The sequence below is a fragment of the Leucoraja erinacea genome, chromosome 9, assembly GCF_028641065.1.
Source record: "Leucoraja erinacea ecotype New England chromosome 9, Leri_hhj_1, whole genome shotgun sequence".
In the NCBI taxonomy this organism is placed as follows: Eukaryota; Metazoa; Chordata; class Chondrichthyes; order Rajiformes; family Rajidae; genus Leucoraja; species Leucoraja erinaceus.
The window spans coordinates 65,744,705-65,767,590 of NC_073385.1; the positions used below are offsets into that span (position 1 = coordinate 65,744,705).

General features: G+C 42.7%; 1 protein-coding gene across 4 annotated transcripts in view; it reads right to left on the minus strand.

The window, feature by feature from the left end:
- Window positions 1-22,886, minus strand: part of ino80 (INO80 complex ATPase subunit) — a 170,710-nt gene that overhangs the window by 58,679 nt on the left and 89,145 nt on the right. For all 4 annotated transcript variants that reach the window (XM_055641071.1, XM_055641070.1, XM_055641069.1 and 1 more), the window contains exons 16-26: window positions 22,337-22,479; window positions 20,729-20,813; window positions 20,010-20,127; window positions 17,492-17,577; window positions 15,684-15,851; window positions 13,354-13,487; window positions 10,285-10,352; window positions 10,105-10,198; window positions 8,266-8,431; window positions 5,696-5,836; window positions 704-929 (exon numbers count right to left, since the gene is read on the minus strand). In XM_055641071.1, the coding sequence (XP_055497046.1) occupies window positions 704-929; window positions 5,696-5,836; window positions 8,266-8,431; window positions 10,105-10,198; window positions 10,285-10,352; window positions 13,354-13,487; window positions 15,684-15,851; window positions 17,492-17,577; window positions 20,010-20,127; window positions 20,729-20,813; window positions 22,337-22,479 (1,429 nt within the window). The remainder of the gene's footprint in view (window positions 1-703; window positions 930-5,695; window positions 5,837-8,265; window positions 8,432-10,104; window positions 10,199-10,284; window positions 10,353-13,353; window positions 13,488-15,683; window positions 15,852-17,491; window positions 17,578-20,009; window positions 20,128-20,728; window positions 20,814-22,336; window positions 22,480-22,886) is intronic.

Below are 22,886 nucleotides of genomic sequence, written 5' to 3' on the forward strand. Positions count from 1 at the left end.
CATTGCAGAAAGCAGATATACCTGTACTACATTCTAGAATATTGAAGACATCACATATGTAGCATTGAGTTTATTCAACAGTTGGATGCGGGTGTTGGTGATGGGAATGGATCTGCCAACTCCGGCCGGGCTGGAGTCCAGAGCCCCGGCTGCAAGGGGGGAAATTGGACCTGCCGATTGGCGCAGAAGTCCTGATGAGGTTGGACTCGGCCGCCTCACCCGGCCTCTGTGCCATATTTTCGGGAGGACTTCCAGTGTGGATTTCAAGTGTGCTCTCATAATTTTCTCCAGACTAACGGAGGTGCTGGACCATCAGTTGCCGGAAAACCGTCGCTAGAGCTTAACAGGACGTTAGTGTAGTCTGTCATTTTATGGATTGAATTGCATTGTCTAAATCTTCCTTGATCAACATGTTTATCAAACTCTGAGAAGAACTTACTTGATTTCCACGTGACATATCCTGTGCTAGAGTACATGAAGTGATCACGCTCCCATAGAATGGTACCTAGTTTTTGAACTTCAGCCAGTGTCGAGGGAAAATAAACCAACATACTGCTGATTGGAATTCAATATAGAGAATCCATCTTTACTTCAAAGCATTTACATCTTTTGGCTTGGATTACATCCAGAACCCAAACCGCTGTATTTGAAGAATTAACATAAGAGTGAAGACATCCGGATCATAAAAATCCAATTAACTCACCAGGGATCCTAATAAAAGACCAACCATGTCGCGACTGAACAGCGAGCAAACCCCCAGGTTCTTCAATGAAGAAGGAGGCTTGTCGATGTCTCCAGTTAAGTGCTAGTTGTGGGGTTCCGTGTAGGAGGCACTGCTTGGCTGTGAGTTGACCCCCTTCCCTCATCAATCGACGCTCATACTCTGCACTTCTATCACAGCAGTAGATATCGCGTGGGATAGCAGTCACCTGAAATACACAAGGCAGGGGATTCGAGTTAGCAGAAGAAAACTATCGCATTGCACATTCCATTTTACTGCAGCAGACATTTACGGTCTGGAGTCAGGACCAGGTTCTTTATATTTGGCATCAAACACACAGTGACCACCTCATTCCACATGAATCCAAGTTATTGCATCTACATTAATCCCACCTGCCCAGGTTTCTCCCTCTAAACCCTTCTTAACCTGTCCAAATATATTTAAAATGGTGTTATAGTACCTGCTTGTACTACCTCCCCTGCCAGCCAGTTCTATAAACCCACCATCAAAATTGCCCCTCAGGTTTCTATTAAGTCCTCCTCCTTTCACCTTAAACCCACGCCCTCAAGTTCTAGATTCCCCTACTCTGGGTACAAAAACTCTCATTCCCCTCATAATCTTATACATCTCTATATGATCACATCTTAGCCTCCAGCACCCCAAGGAATAAAGTCCTTGCTTGCCCAATTTCTCCCTATAGCTCAGGCCTTCCAAGTTCTGATAACATGCTCTTAAATCTTCTCTGTGCTTTTCCATCTGAACAACATCCTTCCTATAGCAGGGTGACCAAAATTGAACACAATACTCCAAATGCAGCCTCACCAAACCATGTATAACTATAGCATAACACCCCAGCTTCTCTACTAAAAAAAAAGGCACAAAGTGCTGGAGTAATTCAGTGGGTCAGGTAGCATCTCTGGAGGATGTGGACTAGTGACGTATCGGGTTGTCTTTCTTTAGATTGAGTAAACCAACATCTGTAGTTCCTCGTATCTGCATTCTATACTCAATAACCTGACTGAAGCCCAATGTATCCAAAGCATTCTTGACCACTCCGTCCACCTGTGATGCCACTTCCAAGGAACTATGTACCTGCTCTGTAAGACTCCCCAGGGCTCTGCCATTCACATGAAGGTCTTGCCCTGGTTTGACTTCCCAAAATAGCAACATTCCATATAGTGCATTCCACATCCCATTTGCCCATCTGATTCTGCTGTCATTTTTGATACACCACCTTCATCATTTCATGTCATCTACAAACAGGTTGAAACTAATCGTAAACATAACATTGTTAGAACTTGATTCCTTCCTGTGATTCAAATGCAAGTTCTCAAACTGAAGACTGCACTTGAAGGTTTCATGAGATCAACAGGTTTTTATTCACTTAGTATCAGAGTTGTTGACTTCCGAGGAAACAACTTCTTGTTTAAACTAATTAAAAAGCTTAGTAAAAGGGTAGTCCTTATGGTATGTCAGTTTCAGCAGGATCGTCGACACAAATAAAAAGTTTGAAATTCATGAGACTAAATAGTACTTGATTCTCAACGTGTAAATTCAAATTAGCAACGTGCTTCACTCTTCACCGGCTACAACTAATAGCAACTCTTTTCAAAGACCCGGTTTAAAACGCAATTATGTTTCTGCTTCAATCTTTGATTCTTTTGAATGAAGAGTACAATGTCTGAGCTTGTACAAGCTCCAAATGCTGGAAAATCTCAGGTCATGTAGCATCCATGGAAAGAGTTAACGTGAAAAGAGAGAGAAACAAATTGGTCTACTTGTAGCATCCTATCAGATGTTCTATCAGATTCCTTGTGTTCCATTCGCATACCACCTTTCGTGCTGCATAATCTTGTTGTTTCTCTGGCTCCGTTTTGATGGCGTCTCAGAACTAAAATGTAAACTTTTTCTCTTTCTACAGGGGTATTGACTGCTTATACATCTAGCAGTCATCTTTCTTTATGCCACAATCCAAAACTGAGCCCGGGATCCCAAAATCCGCAGTGATTCAAGACAGGCAGGGAACCAAAGCAAGATCCTATGGAACTTCACATTTTCACAGCATCAACATTACTCCTTCAGTGAACAAAACCAAAATAGATTCATCTAATTTACTGGGCTCGCAAGACAATTGTTGCAATTATCTATATAAACATTTGCAATTGAGTGAACTGCAGGCGGTTAGGAGGATCCAGTCCCGATTAAATAGTTGGAAAAAAATGGACAATATGAGAAACAATGGGAGAGATTTAAATATTAACCTGTTATCATGCTTCCCAAGTAGAAAGAACATAAAAGGTAGAAAATTGATAAATATCAGATTTGTTATTTTTACTTTAAAGACAAAATAGACAACAAGGGTAAACAGGTTCTTCTGCAGTTGTATAGGGCTCTGGTAAGACCACATCTGGAGTATTGTGTACAGTTTTGGTCTCCTAATTTGAGGAAGGACATCCATGTGATTGAGGCAGTGCAGCCGAGGTTCACGAGATTCATCCCTGGGATTAGATTAGATTAAATTCCTTTATTGTCATTCAGACCTTCCGGACTGAACAAAATTTTGTTTCCCTGCAGTCATACATATAATAAAAAATGACAAAAACACACAATCAACACAAATTTAACATCCACCACAATGAGTTCACCAAACACCTCCTCACTGTGGTAGAAGGCAAAATCTTAAAGTCTCTGTCTCTTCCCTCTTTGTTCTCCCTCTGCGGGATGGCGGGACTGTCATATGAGGAAAGATTGAAAAGACTAGGCTTGTATTCACTGGAGTTTAGAAGGATGAGGGGATATTTTATAGAAACATATAAAATTTATAAAAGGACTGTACAAGCTAGATGCAGGAAAAATGTTCCCAATGGTGGGCAAGTCCAGGGGCCACAGTCTTAGAATAAAGAGGAGGCCATGTAAGACGGAGGTGAGAAAAAGCTTTTTCACCCAGAGGTGTGAATTTGTGGAATTCCCTGCCACAGAGGGCAGTGGAGGCCAAATCACTGGACGAATTTACGAGAGAGTTAGATAGAGCTATAGGGGCTAGTGGAATCAAGGGATATGGGGAGAAAGCAGGCACGGGTTATTGATTGGGGACGATCAGCCATGATCGCAATGAATGGCGGTGCTGGTTCGAAGGGCCGAATGGCCTCCTCCTGCACCTATTTTCTATGTTTCTACAACACAAAAAAATCCAGGTATGCAAAATACAGATAAAGCTTTCAAAAAGAGACCATGTAAACTACGAAAAAGGATGGGCAAAGACTGAAATGGGAAAAGAGAATTTGAGAATTTCTCACTATAATTGGAGAAAAAAAAATGAGTGTCTCATTGAATGCAAATGGATTGCTACAGAAAGAAGGAGATACGAGGATGCAGGGGTGTTAAAATGGAGAAGGGTCAGGAGGAAATAAATTTAGAGATGGTAAATGGAGAAAAATATTCAAAAGGAAACAACAAAAATAGTGGTGATATTTAGTGTTGAGAAGCAGGAGCATGAACAGGAGCATGAGCCACACATCCAAGTTGCATAACAACTTTCAGTGGTGTTTTCACCTTGGATCCTTACAGGGCAAGGCTTGCCTTGTACCTAATATCTATCCTAAAAGCCAATCTCGCACAGCTCTGCCAATTTCTGCACCAGTATTTTGCTAAAGGTTCTATGTGACATTGATGTTTTCTTACGAAGAACTGCATCATGAAAGGGCCTCGAGTTCTAATCTGGCCATGGTAGAATCCACACTGATACCACATTTCCTGATTAATTTGGTAACTGTTTTGCTATAGGGAAATAATGTCCGACAAATGTATTAGTTTTCTGAGGATTTAACAAACAGGGCAGATTAAGGAGAACAAGAACATTTTTGGGATACGAAGGTTGCATAATGGGGAAAAGCGAAGATTTTATTGAGTCCTGTCCAACTCCTGCTCTCTGCACTGGGAACAACTGACAGTGAAATGCCATCCCCGAGGGAATACACCTCCATCATCATGACAGCGGTCTACATCTCACCACACCCAGACGTTCGTCTAGCACTGGAGGAGCTGTACCAGCTCAATGCGTTCTGCGCACACTTCAATAGAGAGAACAGTGATGTGTCTTCACGGGCCCTCAGAGCACCCAATGGAATTGTAATCTCAGTACCAAGCTCAGGAAACTAGGTCTCCTGAGCATCACTTTGCAAGTGAATCTTCCTTGCGGGTTTGTAGGTTAATTGGCTTCTGTAAATTGTCCCTAGTGTGTAGGATAGAACTAGCGTACGAGTAACCTTTGGTCGGCGCAGACTAGGTGGGCTGAGGAGCCTGTTCCACGTCGCATCTCTAAACTAAACCAAACCTAAAGCCCTGAAAATACAGCCATAGTAAACCAATCAATAACTCATCTTATTGCACACATTCACTCGGGCCCATATCAGAGAAATAAATATTTCTGCATATTTTTAAAAAGCATTTGTTACATCAACGAGTGAAAGTGCAATTTGCACTTAATGGTGATCACACTTACTCGTACAAGGAATCTTATTGTTCAGCGATGATTCTATACTTTCCATTTCAAGCCAGGGGTGAGATTCAGACACTCCTTTGAAAGGTGAAGCTCTTATTTATTAACCTCCGTATAGTCTTTGTCAAAAATTAGTTGATGGCTTGTGGAAGGGCAGGGTGAGGTAGAGGAGAGTAAGAGCTGGCAAGAGCAAGGATTGGAGATAGGGAGGCAAGGTGAGATTGGCAGAAAACCCATGAAAGGTGGAGCTTTGAGAAGGTGCAGTGTTGAGGAATGTTTACCTCCAATGTTTCCCCTTTCCCGACCTAGTGGAAACATCCTTCCCAAATGCAGTCCCCTTCCCAGTTCTGTCCAAATGTACAGAAGTCCAATCCCATGACTAGAGTTCCTGAAATAAATGAGGCTACAAACTGAACTTGCTCTCTGTGGCTCTACCAGCGAATAAAAGGTTAGGATAAATGGATATAGTTACTCACCCTGGGAATGCTGCTGTAAAGAAAGGCTGGGAATTCTGTGGGCTGACCGCGGCGGATGATTGAGGTAGCAGACTTTCGTCGATAGACACGGTGCTGATTATGGCTGATAAATGGTTTGCAGTAGCCAGTAAAACAAAGGTCCTATGGGAGAGAACAGACCACTCATGGAAATCAGCGTCACCCAAAAGAAACACTAATCAGACCAATAAAAAACAAAGTGGTGAAGTAACTCAGCAGGACAGGCAACCTCTGTGGAGGATGTGCATAGACACTCTTCTTCAGACACTAATGATCATAGTTAACACAATGTACAATGGGATGTCTGCATTTTGTCACTGAAACAAAATCAAATTAAAATAAACATCGTGCCGGGGTAATTGAGCGGGCCAGGCAGCATCTCCGAATAACTTGGATAAGCGAGGTTTCGGTTTTCAATGTTCACACTATTGGATTGTAAGCTACCCAAATGGAATACAAGATGCTGTTCCTCCGTTTGTGTGCAGCCCGACTCTGGCAATGGAGGAGGCTCAGAACAGAAAGGTCAATGTGGGATGAGTTAAAATGGTTCGCAACCAGGAGATCCAGCACGCCTTGACAGACCAAACTCACGTGTCCGGTGATACAGTTGCCTATTCTATACTTGGCCTCGCCGGCGTAAAGGAGACCACATTGGGAGCACCGAACAAGATTAGGGGCTGCATGTGAACCTGCCTCACCTGGAATGACTGCTGGGATCAACCCCCCCCCCCTCATCCGTATCCACCCATCACTTGCCAGACTTTGTCCCACTCCAACTCTCTTCCAATCAGGGCCAGATTTACCTATAAGCTAGACAAGCTTAGGCTTAGGGCCTCGAGGTCTAGGGGGGCAGGACACCTACAGTTCAACTCTGGGTGGGCCCCCCTCTCTCTCTCTCTCTCCATCTCCCCCCGCTATTGTGGCCGGGCCGCCGGGCTCCGCTCGCTCCTCATCCGTCGGCATAGCAGGCCGCCTTGCACATGCGCATTGCTGCGGCCTGCACGTCCTTCCCCCCTGCACACGCACACAACCACGGCCAGCACATCAGCCACCCTGCGCATGCACACTGCAACGGCAACTGGTCGGCGCTGGGCACTTTCTCCCTCGCTTTGAATTGTGGGAGATTTGGCGGCCATGGCTGTCTCGCCGCCAGCGCTGAAAACCAACGCGGACAGGGCCTCACAAGTGGAACAGCTTATGGCCTCTCTTCACCCTGCTTCCAACTTTCTCTCTTCCTAAATCAGTCTGAAGGAGGATCCCCACCCAAATTGACGCCTATCCATGTTCTCCAGAAATGCTGCCCGAGCCGTTGAGTTACTCCAGCACCTAGTTATATTTATAAACCAGCATCAGCAAGACATTATGTCCTGAAACAAAAATAGACTGTGCTTTTACCGGTCCTTTTTTGTTGGCACTATTCCTGTCTTCACGGCTTCATTTGTAAAGTCAAAGAAAGGCCTCTGGTGTTGAGAGATTAGGATTCTTTAAATAATCAAGGGTGTAATACTGACCCTTGCACCCAAAGACAATGCGCAGCTGTAGTACCCCAAATGCATTTTTTTGCAGCACTAATAGGTGGATTGTCCTAAAATTGTCATGGCAGGCCAATTTAATGAACTACAGTGCCCTCCATAATGTTTGGGACAAAGACCCATTATTTGTTTATTTGCCTCTGTACTCCACAATTTGAGATTTGTAATCGAAAAAATGACATGTGGTTAAAGTGCACATTGTCAGATTTTAATAAAGGCCATTTTTATACATTTTGGTTTCACCATGTAGAAATTACAGCTGTGTTTATATATGTAGTAGCCCCCCCCCCCCCCCCCCCCCCCACCGCTAATTTTCTGTCAAACAGTTTGGTTACATTTATTGGAACCTAAAGTTGCACATTGGGAAGGCTCCAATGAACTGTGCAGATTTCTTCCACTTGAGAAGTACATTGCAGCGGCACCAAACGTGGTGAATAAAGGTGAGACACCAGTCCGGTTCAAACAGTCGTTTATTCAGTGGTGACACGTTAGGTTGGTTCGCTAACTATAATAACAGCGTTGCTGTAGCTGAGCGAGGTTGTTCACTCGGGCTCAGCTACAAGTTGACTACCTTAAGGTCTTGAGGTGAGTAGACCTTAAGTACCAGGACACTTCCTCTAGCCCATGATGTCACGTGCCCGCCCTCGTACCTCCTGACGAGGGTTCGAGCATAAGTGGCCCGTGTATAGGCTGACACCACAACATTATACCTTTCAACTACACAAAATTGCAAGGATCCCACTCAACAACTTTGGCTCATAAAAAAGTATATATGTTTAGTTTACAGAGTAGCAAAGAAAAGAATCCAGCAAACTCATGCTAAAATAGTTGGAAAGGAAAATATAAGCAATGACGATCCTCTAATGTTCTAGCACATCAAATAAACAATTGAATATCTGATGCTCTCTCACACAGAGTAATGTATAGCTTGGAACCTTGCTCAGCACAATATCCTGAAACACTGGTCGCTCAGCTAGGTTATTTATTTAGGCATGAATATCACAGAGAATATATTCTCACCTGAAAAGCCCTACTGCTGCGAACATTGGGGAAAGATGTGCAGGAATCAACCCACATGATCATATCAGAACTGCCCAGGCGCTGACTCTTTGCCTCGCCTTCGCTCCAGCTGCGTATACGGTGGAGCCTGTAGGAAGCTTTCTGTGACAAAAAAAGAGCTAACCACCTGTTGAGAGATAAAGGTAGAACTAAGTATTCAATGTCATTGTGCACCTCAGAGAAAGTCACACAGTGGCCATGGCAAATATAAAATCATGAAACTCCATATAGTTCAGTCAACATGTAATGCTCTTCAATCGCAGAACTCTAATCCCACTCACGGCATTTACAAATAGAGTATCTGCCTAAATAAAAGCACATTAGACACCCTCCAATCTTCCAACACCTCAGTCATGTCTTACTATTCATTTGTTTCAGAGGGAACTCCTGCAATATCTTCTCTAGCTTCCCAGTGCCCTGACCAGGGAGCAGAGGGTACAATGCACCTAGACACAAAACTCTCCTTAACGATGTGCAGTTGAAGACAAAGGCCATTGGGGTGGAAAGCGAGGACCATAGTAACATTACCCATGCTCTGTCCAGGACTTGGGGGGGTGGAAGCAGGGTTGGGAGACATGGGGAACACAGAACTGAGGAATTGGATGATACTCAGACAAGAAAGATTTAGAGGTATATGGGCCAAGCGCAGGCAAGAGGGACTATCATAGATGGGACATCTTGTTGGCATTTCATTTCTGATTCTGACAAATGGTATTTGACCTGTAACATTAACAGTTTGACCTACTGGTTTCCACCATTTTCTATTTTTATTTCAACCTTACAGCATCTGTAATTAATTTCTATTCTCTTTATGTACCAGTGTTACATTCGGGAAGATTTCTAGAAAATGTGTAACAATGATTTCTTGTTCAAAATGTCCTGTCCACTCGATTATCTATGATTCTCTGAATGAACTTATCTCCTTAATAATGAATTTCCACATTTCCCCCAGTGACAGCTATAATCCTAACTGGTTTCTAGTGGACTGAATTGCTTATTGCTTGAATAGTAGAGGTTTATCTGCCACTTTTCAGTCCAGTATTCATCTCAGCAGCAAGGAGATCCGTGGAATTGGAACGGACGCAATCACCAGCAAACATCCCCATAAATCGGAGGCAAATTCAGTGATGAAGGTGACCAGATCTCACGTATTGTCTGAATCTGCTGCAGCAACAATGGACACAAAAAGCTGGAGTTACTCAGCGGGACAGGCAGCATCTCTGGAGAGAAGGAATGGGTGACGTTTAGGGTCTCGCCCCTTCTTCAGACATATTGGTTTGAGTTAAATGACAAGCATTCTTCTTTGCCCGCAGTTGGTGCTCAGGAGTGAATCCAGTAGCTGTTGTGATAGTGAGAATAAGAGATGGAAATAGATCATTCACGATCTGGCTGATCAGATAGTTGTATCATCAGCTCTCTTATCATAGACGATTGGAAAATTCATTCAGCCTCCTTATTTACGTTATTTAGTTATCGATTGCCATTCACAAATTGATGTAGCAGAACTGCTGAGCTTTGATCCGAACCATTAGTTATGGGAGAGTTCAGCTCACTCTACAACATGTTGGCTCTGTGGTTTAGTATGCAATGCTTTGCTGCATCTTCACCATGCAAGACATGTTCCTGTCACCATTTTTTTTTTCCCCATTGGACGCTAGTTGTTCCCTCAGTTTGTTTGGAATGACAGGAGTCCAGGTTGATGCACTCTGCTTAGGTAGTTTATCACCAGAAATGAGAAACACAGAATCAAATGTACTCATTCAGCTTGGCAACTTCGTACACTTTTACTCTTGCACTCACCTTGCGAGCATCCCTTGAAGCATCATATTTGACATTTCTGAAGGCGACACATCTATGTAACGTAGGAAAGAAAAGCAGCTTCCTTCATCGTTACCTGGGAAGGAAAACAAAACCCTCTTAGGAACCCTCGCAACCAATAATTAGACAAAATCCTGGGAAAAGTGCAAACTGATACCTTACCTTTTCTATGGAAGAGAGACTGGTGGATGTGAGCTGGGGAAAAGGGGGATAGAAAGACTCGTAACCACCTAAAAAGGAATCATATATAATAGCCTCTGTAAATAAGAGCAGAACACTGGCAATCCAACCAATAAAACCAGGCAATCACAACACACAATTCTTATGCAAAACAAGAAACAAATAACCACTCAGCAGTTACGACACAAGGAACTGCAGATACTTGAATGTTGAGCCAAACTAAAAATGTTGGAATAACTAAGCTGGTGAGAGAGCATCTATGAAGGGAATGGAGTGGCGACGTTTCAGGTCAGGACCCTTCTTCAGACATTGTAATGGGGGATAAAACTAGAAGAGAGGTTGAGGATAGTTCAATGACTGGCAAGTAATAGATGGATACAGGGGAGGGGAGTTTGATTGGCAATGGGTGGAGTAATTGCGAACAGCTAGAGATCACAAAAGAATCAGATAAGGAGAGTGAAATGTAAATGGGGAGGTGGGGTATAGGTGGAAGGAAATGGTGGTGGCTACAGGGAGAATGGATAGCACTGGGGAGAGGGGATATGGGGGAATATTATTTATAATTGGAGAATTCAATGATCGTACTGCTAGATTGTAAACTACCCAAGGGGAAGACGAGGTGCTGGTCCTCCAGTTTGCCTCATTCTGGCGATGGCGGAGGCTGACAACAGATGTATGGGTTTGGGAGGAGGTTGAAAAAGATCAGCAACCAAGAAGTTTGCCTCATTCTGGCAATGGCGGAGGTTGACAACAGATGTCTGTACTGTACACTGACAATAACAATTAAAGTTGAATCTGAATCTGAAGTTCAGCAGGCCTTGGTGGACAGGGCTGTTCGGCAAAACTGACCCTACAATTCCTCCCTCATCTCCACCTAGGGATCCCAGCAACCCTTCCAGATGACATACACCTCCAAACCACGGATGGATTCATGCATCTCTTCAAACTTGAAAAACATTGAAATGAATTGGTCCCCAGGGCCAAATGAAATCTATCCCAGATCATTCAGAGGGGCAAATAGAAACTTTTGGGGCTTTGAGTGTAAATTTTTTTGTATCCTCTTTAGCCACAGGCAAGGTCCCAAAGGAATGTAGGAGAGACAATTTTGTTCCTTTGTTTAAGAAGGGCAATAAGGACAAACCTGGATATTATGGGCTTGCGTGCCTTGCATCATTAGTTGGAAAAGTATTGAAAAAGATTCTTGTGGGCAGAATCTATTCACATTTGGAAAGACATGGATTTATGAAGGACAGTCAGCATGGTTTTGTGAGGAGGGTGTTGTATAAACAGATTGGATTTTTTTTAGTAGGTGACAAAGATGATAGATGAGGGAAGGGAATAGGATATAGATTACATGGACATTAGTTAAGCATTCGACAAGGTCCAGAGGATGAAGGCACGCGGGATTTACAGTTGGATTCAGAATTGTCTTTGACATAGAAGGCAGTGGTGCAGAGGTGTTATTCTAACTGGAGGTCTGTTACCAGAGCCGTTCAACAGTTGGAACCTATTGTATGTGATATATATATATAACTGATTTGGATGAAAATATAGGTTGGCTGATTTGTAATTTTACAACCGATATAAAGAGTAGTGGAGTCTGAATCAGAGTAGATCAGTCTGAAGAAGGGTCTCGACCAGAAACGTCACCCATTCCTTCTCTCCAGAGATGCTGCCTGTCCCGCTGAGTTACTCCAGCATTTTGTGTCTATATTCGGTCTATAAATTAGCAGAGATGTGGAAAACAAGGAAGATGGTCAAATAATTCAAGAGGATATAGACCAGATGGAAGTGTAGGCAAGTGGTAAATAAATGGCAAGTGGAGATAAAATCTCGTCAAGTCCAAGGTATTGCACTTTGGGAAGTCAAATGTAAGAAAGTATACATTTAATGGCAGACCCCTGAATAGCATTAATGAACAGAGGGATCTTGTGGTGTAAATACATAGCTAAGGTGGTATAGAAGGAGTACAGCACTCTTGCTTTTTTGGTCAAGGCATTGAGCATAAAAGTTGGGAAATCTTGTCGCCGTTGAATAAAACAGATGAGGTCATGTTGGGAGCATTGAGTCCAGTTCTAGTCACTACATTGCTGAAAGGAGGCAGAGGCTTTGAAGGAGATGCACAAGATATGCACCCAGGTGAATTTTAACTACAAGGAAAACCTGAACAGACTTAGATTGTTTTCTCTGGAACATTGGAGGTTGAGGGGGGGAGGGGGGGGGAATAGAAATTGAGTTAGAAATTTAAAAAAATGTTTTAATCAGAGACAGAAATCAGGTAGAAATATGAAAGTACTAGAAGGCATAGGGTTAAGGTGAGGGGGAAAGTTTAAAGACGACACATAGGACAAGTATTTTTTTTTATTTTTTAAAGAGAGTGATAGGTGCCTGGAACCAAATATTCAGCCAAGGTGTAGCCAAATAAGGCAGATATGATAGCAAAGTCAAAAAGGTATGTTCAGATTGGCACATGAATACGAAGGGAATGCAGTCCAATGAGATTAGATTCAATTTGTCTCATGGTAAGTGCAGATATTGTGCAGATAAGTGCAGATGCAGAAATTGCCCAACGCATCACCGGTTCCTCGCTCCCCTCCACTGAGTCTGTCCAAAGCAAGCGTTGTCTGCGGAGGGCGCTCAGCATCGCCAAGGACTGCTCTCACCCCAACCACGGACTGTTTACCCTCCTACCATCCGGGAGGCGCTACAGGTCTCTCCGTTGCCGAACCAGCAGGTCGAGGAACAGCTTCTTCCCGGCGGCTGTCACTCTACTCAACAACGTACCTCGGTGACTGCCAATCACCACCCCCCCCCCCCGACACTTATTATTATTTTTATTCAAATCATTTGCTATGTCGCTCTTCCAGGGAGATGCTAAATGCATTTTGTTGTCTCTGTACTGTACACTGACAATGACAATTAAAATTGAATCTGAATCCGAGATATCATGGGCCGAAGAGCTATTTCTGTTCTGTACTACTCCATGTTCTAGATGCTGCCTGACCTAGTTTCACATTTCTTTTACAGAGGAGATAGCCGATCTTTGCTGACCTGTTCCGACAGTGATTGAAGTGGTTAATCTGCCCATCTCTGTAAATAAGCTTGGGAATGTGGTATGCTTTCAGAGACATATGAAACGGTGATTTAGTCTCTTGGCGCTCAAATAGTTCTGGATGATTACAGACCTGAAAAACAAAGATCAAGATAGATTCTTGACATGAATTAACAAACACAGACACAACAATTCATAACAAGTCTTCCCCACTGCAACCGCAGGAGATGCAACACCTGTCCCTTTACCTCCCACCTCGATTCCATCCAAGGACCCAAACTGTCTTTCCAGGTGAGGCAGAGGTTCACTTGCACCTCCTCCAACATCATCTACTGTATCTGCTGTTCACTGAACACCTCCACTCAGTCCGTCTTAACCTACCTGATCTCCCGGCAGCTCAGAACTCCCCCTCCCATTCCCAATCTGACCTTTCTGTACTGGGCCTCCTCCATTGTAAGAGTGAGGCCCAGCACAAATTGGAGGAACAGCACCTCATATTTCACTTGGGTAGTTTACACCCCAGCGGTATGACCATTGACTTCTCTAACTTCAGATAGCCCTTTCTTTCTCTCTCCATCCCATTCCCCTTCCCAGTTCTCCCACTAGTCTCACTGTCTCTGACTACATTCTATTGTTGTCCCGCCCCCTCCCCTGACATCAGTCTGAAGAAGGGTCTCGACCCGAAACGTCGCCCATTCCTTCTCTCCAGAGACGCTGCCTCACCCGCTGAGTTACTCCAGCATTTTATGTCTACCCACAACAATTCATAACTCTATAAACAACTGACATTGTGTATCAAAGCTCTTCTCCCTATCTGTTCAGATTTAGACTTCAGAGGTATGGAAACAAGCCCGTCAGCCCAATCAGTCCACCCGACCAGCTATCACACTGGCACTACCCTGAACACTAGGGACGATTTACAATTTATAGAAGCCAATTAACCTACAAACCTGTACGTCTTTGGAGTGTGGCTGGAAACTGGAGCACCCTGAGAAAACCCACGCGGTTACAGGGAGAATGTACAAACTCCATGCAGACAGCGCCTGTAAGCAGGATTTAACCCGAGTCTCTGGCACTATAAGGCAGCTACTCTGCTGCTGTGCTCCTGTGTCACCCTGATTCTCCTGATTTTTGAATGTAGGCACAAATATTCTGAGGTAATCTAACTCAGAGGCAGAAATTAAAACACAAAGCTTCCTATCCATATTCTCCACTAACCTAGGAGTTAGTGCCTTTGATTGTCACTGCCCGATTTACCATAACCAGAGACCTCCTGGTGTATTATTATTATACATTATACTTAGGGGCGTCTTTCAAAGGACTCTTTAGTAGTAATTTAGTAAGCAGTTTACAAAACATATAAGCGGAATGAAACAAAACAAAAAAATAGTAAGGACATCAATAATACGCAATTCAAAGAGATCTCCTTGTGTATGCCCACAAGCCTCAAGCAAGAAGGGGAAATGGGGACAAGTTAACAAATATACAGTGGTCTCTATAAAGCAGGGGTGCCCATTATGAACATGTCACTTTGAGGCCTCGAGTGACATACATAGATGCTCTAGTTGACTATTGAGAGAGGAATCATCAAGCACTACTCCATAGACTTTCATGGAACTATTCTGTATAAAATATCACGATCCATCAGAGAACTAATCTTGAGACACAAGGAACTGCAGATGCTAGAATCTTGAGCAAAATACAAAGTGCTGGAGGAACTCAGTGGGTCAGGCAGCATCTGTGGAGGACTTGGATAGGTGGGGTTTCGGGTTGGGAACCTTATTTTGCATCAAAGTAAATATATTATTTCCCCGAAAAACCACTCAGTGTCTGCACATTCCAGTTGACCTAGCTGGTCTACTTTTTCCCCTCCGTCTCACAACAGCTTTTGTATGTAACGCGGAACATTAACACATTCCAATCGGACTGCGGACGCTCAGCACTCACTGGTTATAAGTGCATAAATTACCTGGTCCTTGGTATGGATTCGTCTTCCAAACTAATTCCCAAGTTGACATGTTAAGCAGAGTCCAGAGTTTAAATTATTATAGGAAAAATCATTTACCCTTACTATTCCCACTATTCTAGTTTCACATTTTCTATGATCACTTTTGTAATGTGCCACAGTGTAATGTTAATACAGACTTCCTGATCGTCACTTCCACCCTTCCACTCGTCAGTTCATTTGGAGTTTTTATTAAGATAGAATGTAATGGAATTCTAAGTTTAAAAAACTATGCAGGCTTGGGTATGTCGAGTTGCCTTAACACAAGGCAACTCGAGTTCAAGTGGTTTGAATGAAAAGTAGTGGAATATTAAAGAATGTAACCTTGCGAAATTGCATGACTAAGTTCATGAGACTGCTGGTGGTGTTCTGGGCCTGTTGAGTGGTTCCCATAGATGATTGCAGTAGGTCTTCGATTGAGATCTTGTTTTTCAGTGCTTGATAGAGCATCTTCTGCCGACTTTTCAACTGGCAGTACATAAGGATCTCGATCTGCATGGAGGACAAAGCACAATGCAGTGTTAAGTGAATACAGTCAAGAAGGGCGTAGATCATCTGAAGACATCTTCCAAACGGGTAGTGTTTAAGAAGGAACTGCAGATGCTGGAAAATCAAAGATGCACAAAAATGCTGGAGAAACTCAGCGGGTGCAGCAGCATCTATGGAGCGAAGGAAATAGGCAACGTTTCGTCCCGAAACGTTGCCTATTTCCTTCGCTCCATAGATGCTGCTGCACCCACTGAGTTTCTCCAGCAGTTTTGTGTACCTTCCAAATGGGTAGATTTGTTTTGATGCAGTGCAGCTCCTTCTCAAGTACTCGCATATTAAACATAGAAACATAGACATAGAAATTAGGTGCAGGAGTAGGCCATTCGGCCCTTCGAGCCTGCACCGTCATTCAATATGATCATGGCTGATCATCCAACTCAGTATCCCGTACCTGCCTTCTCTCCATACCCTCTGATCCCCTTAGCCACAAGGGCCACATCTAACTCCCTCTTAAATATAGCCAATGAACTGGCCTCGACTACCCTCTGTGGCAGAGAGTTCCAGAGATTCACCACTCTCTGTGTGAAAAATGTTCTTCTCATCTCGGTTTTAAAGGATTTCCCTCTTATCCTTAAGCTGTGACCCCTTGTCCTGGACTTCCCCAACATCGGGAGCAATCTTCCTGCATCTAGCCTGTCCAATCCCTTAAGAATTTTGTAAGTTTCTATAAGATCCCCTCTCAATCTCCTAAATTCTAGAGAGTATAAACCAAGTCTATCCAGTCTTTCTTCATAAGACAGTCCTGACATCCCAGGAATCAGTCTGGTGAACCTTCTCTGCACTCCCTCTATGGCAATAATGTCCTTCCTCAGATTTGGAGACCAAAACTGTACGCAATACTCCAGGTTATACTCCAATACTAAAGATTAATGTAGGTACATAAATTTGAACAGCATTGGTGCTCCATTCCAATAAATAATATTCAAATTATTAGCATCCATACAAAACATTTCTCAGGACTTTCTTGGATCCCTCCACGTATGATACCGTTATTTTGGATGGCAATACAACAATCAACATGCAGACAGAACATGAAAACTTGTTTGATAGGAGGAAGAAACATTGAATAGAATATTAGGCAAATTCCTGTATTGATTTGAAAAGTCCCTTGAAATCTTTTACATCTTCCCCCCCTTCATAGCTACACAAAAGGTTCACCTAGAATCAGTACCAAAGTTCAAGTTTCACTGAAGAAACTAGTACAGGATGCTGTTGTTACCTATTAAAACTTATTTATAAAATACCAGAATAACATGCAAACCGTCCGAGTCCCATCGCCTTACTGATGTACTGGTATAGCTTATTGCCCTTTTAATAAAATCAACAGACAGGTAATTTATATCAGAAGGCGACTTTGGTTTAGATTTGTTTTAATGTGGCATACTCTGGAATTTAAATAAGATAACAACAAAGCATTCAATCAACTGGTTCAAAAACATGCACATGTTGAAACCATATTGCACTACATCACAGGTCAGAACAAACAGAACTTAAGATGTTCTGACTCATTGGATTCCTGTTTTGAAAATAAATCATTCCCAACCCTAAAGTGCTGCAATGTAACAATGTGTTACCAGTCCTACCTTATCGGAGAGCTCATTCTCCACATCTTTTTTGATCCTCCTCAGCATGAAGGGCTTGAGAATCATGTGGAGACGAGACAGCTGGTCTACAAAGATAAAAACAAAAGAAAGCCATCAGAAAGAACTTGCGTCTTTCACATGCACTGCCCAAATATCCTCGCCAACTTTCCCAGACAACTTCTTCAACACCATTCTGGTATTGAGGACCCAAATGAGCAGGCAATTGTTGCCTATTCAGTACAGTGCTGTCCTCAATCCAATAAACAATATGTGAAATGAGTGGCTCTTCGCATTGTCAGCTCCCCAAGATGCAATTTCAAACATTTAGCTACAATACAAAAGATTCAGATTCAGATTCATAGAAAAGATGAACTGGAGTAAAAATTGAATGGGTATCATACACACTCCTCGACCCGTAATGTTGACTGCCTTCTGAAGGGTCCCAACCCAAAATGTTGTCAACTGCATGTCCTCCACACCTGCTGAGATCCTCCAGCACTTGGTGTTTTGCTCAAGATTCCAGCATCAGCTGTTCCTTGTGCCTCCATAAACTACCTCCCTCCCATCCACCATCAAGTCTTCATGTCATGTTCATTTGTAACCTCAAACAGCCATTGCCTGTGACCAAAGGAGCTTATATTCCCACTGCAGCGGACAGCCTACAGAAATGTACAATATAAAATAGGATTTATGGAACGTAATCACTATTTTCCAGATAGGCATGAATGTAACATATCTCTGGGTTATACAATTCCAAATGGTCTGGGCTGCAGGTAATGCAATATGCAGTTAAATGAGAACTTTATACACATACAATTGGGACTAGAATTTGACAAGTTTGACGTAAACTAAGGGAAGGGAAAATTAGCTGTCAATTTTCCATCCTAAGAGTGTGTACTAAATATCTCTATAAACAGAGGTAAATATTAGAAAATAGACAATAGGTGCAGGAGTAGGCCATTCAGCCCTTCGAGCCAGCACCGTTATTCACTGTGATCGTGGCTGATCATTAACAATCAGTACCCCGTTCCTGCCTTCTCCCCATATCCCTTGACTCCGCTATCTTTAAGAGCTCTATCTAACTCTCTCTTGAAAGCATCCGGAGAATCAGCCTCCACTTCCTTCTGAGGCAGACAATTCCACAGATTCACAACTCCCTGGGTGAAAAAGTTTTTCCTCAATTCCATTCTAAATGGCCTACCCTTTATTCTTAAACTGTGGCCCTGGTTCTGGATGCCCCCAACATCGGGAACATGTTTCCTGCCTCTAGCGTATCCAATCCCTTAATAATCTTATATGTAATTTCAGATATCCTCTCATCCTTCTAAAGCCCAGTCGCTCCGTTCTTTCAACATATGACAGTCCCGCCATCCCGGGAATTAACCTCGGGAACCTACACTGTACTCCCTCAATGGCAAGAATGTCCTTCCTCAAATTTGGAGACCAAAACTGCACACAATATTCCAGGTGTTGTCTCACCAGGGCCCTATACAACTGCAGAAACCTCTTTGCTCCTCTACTCAACTCCTCTTGTTATGAAGGCCAACATGCCATTAGCTTTCTTCATTGCCTGCTGCACCATCATGTTTACTTCCAGTGACTGATGTACAAGGACACCCAGATCTTGTTGTACTTCCCCTTTTCCTAATTTGACACCATTCAGATAATAATCTGCCTTCCTGTTCTTGCCACCAAAATGGATAACCTCACATCTATCCACATTAAACTGCATCTGCCATGCATCTGCCCACTCACCCAACCTGTCCAAGTCACCCTGCATCTTCATAGAATCCTCCTCACAGTTCACACTGCCACCCAACTTTGTGTCATCTGCAAATTTGCTAATGTTACTTTCAATCCCTTCATCCAAATCATGAATGTATATGAGTCTTTTGACAATTCTGGAGCAATTTTGAGGAACAAGATCATTTTATTCAGGTTTTTACACCATTACACTGTTCTTAACAAAATTCCACCCATCATGTGAAACCTTACAAATAACAGATATAAATTAGATGACTTCAAGACCGAAAGTCAACATTTTTTTTCATAACAGACAAATTTTTATCGTTTCACCACTATTTTGGACACCAAAAATATGACATATAAACCACGAGTCTTTCTAAATCACAGTTCTTTCCCTAACAGTTGGGGACTTAAGAATTGGAGGGCAAAGATGAGAGTGGAACAATTTATTAGGAACCCGAGGGGCATTTTTTTCCAACGGTAGTGGGTACATGGAATGAGCTGCCATAGTTGAAGTAGTTGAGGCAGGTGCAACACAATATTTAAAAGACATTTGGGCACGTATATGCATAGAGAAGGTTTAGAGGGATATGGGCCGAATGCAGACAAATTAGACTAGCTTAGATGGGGCATCCTGTTCAACATCAACCGAAGGGCCTGTTTCCGTATTGTACGACTCCGTTGACAAGAATGGCTTACGAGCAGGAAAAAGGCAGCAAGGACCTGATGCAAAGCAATTAAACAGTACTCCATTTTGAAAGAAAGTACTTACTTTCATCAATGGCAGATTTATTCTCAGCATGGCTTTCAATATCCTTGGAAAACCATTCATTAAATTCATCGTGCGAGTCAAAGAGCGTTGGCATGATAAAATGTAGCAGTGCCCACAGCTGAGGGAAGAAACAATATACATTGTGAATATAGTAATGGCCTGATGAAAGTTTTATATTTAACAAAATCATTTACTATAGACTACCTCTCTCCTAGAACTAATACTGGGACAGTATTAACCGATCAACAAGCACAATTTAAACAGATGCAACTTCTGCCATATTTCAAGTATAAGCGATATATTAAAATTTATATTTTCTTCATCATTCACATAGCAGACATACTCGAGAAAGGAAGGGCCACTTGGCAACAAAGAGGACTTTCCATATTCTCAAAGGAAGTGAATGAAGCAAATCATATTACTTGTGGTTTTGCTCATATTTGCCTCAGGAGTATTGAAATAACCATAGGGACGAGTAAAATACAAGATATGGGATGAAGAATATCTACACACAGTTGAGATTAGGACCAAAATCCAAAAGGGTGGTTCCAATTGGATTACAGAGTATCCTGGACCACTCTGCTATTGCATCCAGATATCCAATGACATTAATGCATAATTGTAAATGCTTCCATCAAAAAGTATTTGGAGATATTTCCTCTGCTGAGAGGCCTAGCTGCACCTTTGACTCAACAATGCTGTGTAGAGAAGCGACTGACCTCGGCCATAGTGTTCTGTATGGGGGTTCCCGTGAGCAGCAGTCGGTTGCGACATTGGAATTGCAGCAAAATCTTCCAGCGAACACTGCAGAAAGAAAGCAAGCTCAGAAACTTCAACCTTACATAAAGAGCACCATGGTCAAATAATGACTTCTTACCAAATGTTATTTTTATTCAGTTGATTAGTAAGGGTGTCAAAGATTATGGGGAGAAGCCAGGAGAATTTGGTTGAGAGAGAAAAATAGATCAGCCATGATCGAATGGCAGAGCAGACTTGATGGGTCGGAATGGCTTAACTCTGCTCCTATGTCTTATGCATTCAGTTTAATGAAACTCAGGAGTGGAATCCTGTACTAACTCTATTAAAATCTTGACAACACACTACCCAATGTAGAGCATCCAACATACCGCTCTTAACAAAGGGTCTGTCACAGGAATGGACAGTGCCCGGCTAGATCACTCCAGCACGAGATCGAGAAGTCGGTGGTGCTACTCTTCGAGAGCATTATGGTGGATAAGTCCCCAGAACCTGATGGGATCTATCCCAGGTTATTGAGGGAGGCAAGGGGCAGGGGCCTTAACGAGTAACTTTGTTTCTTCACGAGCTAGAGGTGAAGTCCTGGAGGACTGGAGAGTGGCCAATGTTGTTCGTTTGTTTAAGATAGAGAGAATCCACAGAACTATAGACAGGTGAGTCTCTCCTCAGGGGCCGGTGAACTATTGGAAAGAATTCTTTGAGATCGGATCTATTCACGTGGTCTAGATATCTAGAACAGTGTTTTTAAAAAAAAAACATTATTTACTTTTTAAAATGATTTCCTCTCATGTGAAACTTATGTTGTCTTGTTTTTGATGCACCCAACAGGGGAAAGGGAATTTTAATATCTACCTGATGAAGCAACATCCTGATGAAGCAATAAACAAATTAGTAGGCAAACTCAGTGGGTCAGGCTGCATCTGTGAAGGGAAATGGACAGACTATAGCCTGAAGAAGAGGTTTGACCCAAAATCTATTTCCCTCTATGGACGTTGCCCGAAACTGGAGATCCTCAAGCAGTTTTTTTGCTCAAGATTGCAGCGTCTGCATCCTGCACTGCCAAAACTATCTAAATCCCCCAGTCATCTAATATGCAATTCTGTAAAGTACATTCACCAGAGATATACACAAAATGCTGGAGTAATTCAGAGGGACAGGTAGCAGTGGGTGACGTTTCAGGTCGAGACCCTTCTTCAGACCTAAAGTCACCCATTCCTTCTCTCCAGAGAAGCTACCTGTCCCGCTGAAGTACTCCAGCCTTTTGTGTACATCTAGCATCTACAATTCCAGATTCATTCTACCTTTGTCCCACCCCTTTCCCCTGACATCAGTCTGAAGAAGGGTCTCGACGTGAAACGTCACCCATTCCTTCTCTCCAGTGATCCTGCCTCACCCGCTGAGTTACTCCAGCATTTTGTGTCTATCTGCAATTCCATCCTACACAACCACAATCACCATCGACATTCATTCTATTAAGATACAAATGCACACATTCCTCCTCTGATAACCAACCCTGCAAAATAGCCCCTCGAATAGACACTATTAGAATTGGAAATTGATGATAGGTTTACCTGGAACTACTTTTAAGTGCCTGTGCCTCATCCAGCACCATATACTGCCACTTCACCCGCTGGAAGTACTTCACATCCTGAACCACCAGCTGATAACTGGTTATCACCACATGGAAGGGTGCATTCTGAGTGTACAATGTTTTCTAAAATCAAGATAATAGCAAAAGTAGCAGTTATTGCAACAATTTTAAAGAAAAACTATGACGTTGCAGATAGAACAAAGATCAAAACCCCACCAATCCATGTTCCTGAATACGAGTCAAATTGAATATCTCCAGAGAACAATATGATGCAAGATCACATCTGACCAGAGGACGTAGGTTTATGGTGAGGGGAGAAACATTTAATAGAAACCCAAGGGATAACTTGTTTTTTTTACACAAAGAACGTGGGTGTATGGAACGTGCTGCCGGAGGAGGTACAGTGCCCTCCATAATGTTTGGGACAAAGACCCGTCATTTATTTATTTGCCTCTGTACTCCACAATTTGAGATTTGTAATAGAAAAAAAAAATCACATGTGGTTAAAGTACACATTGTCAGATTTTAAT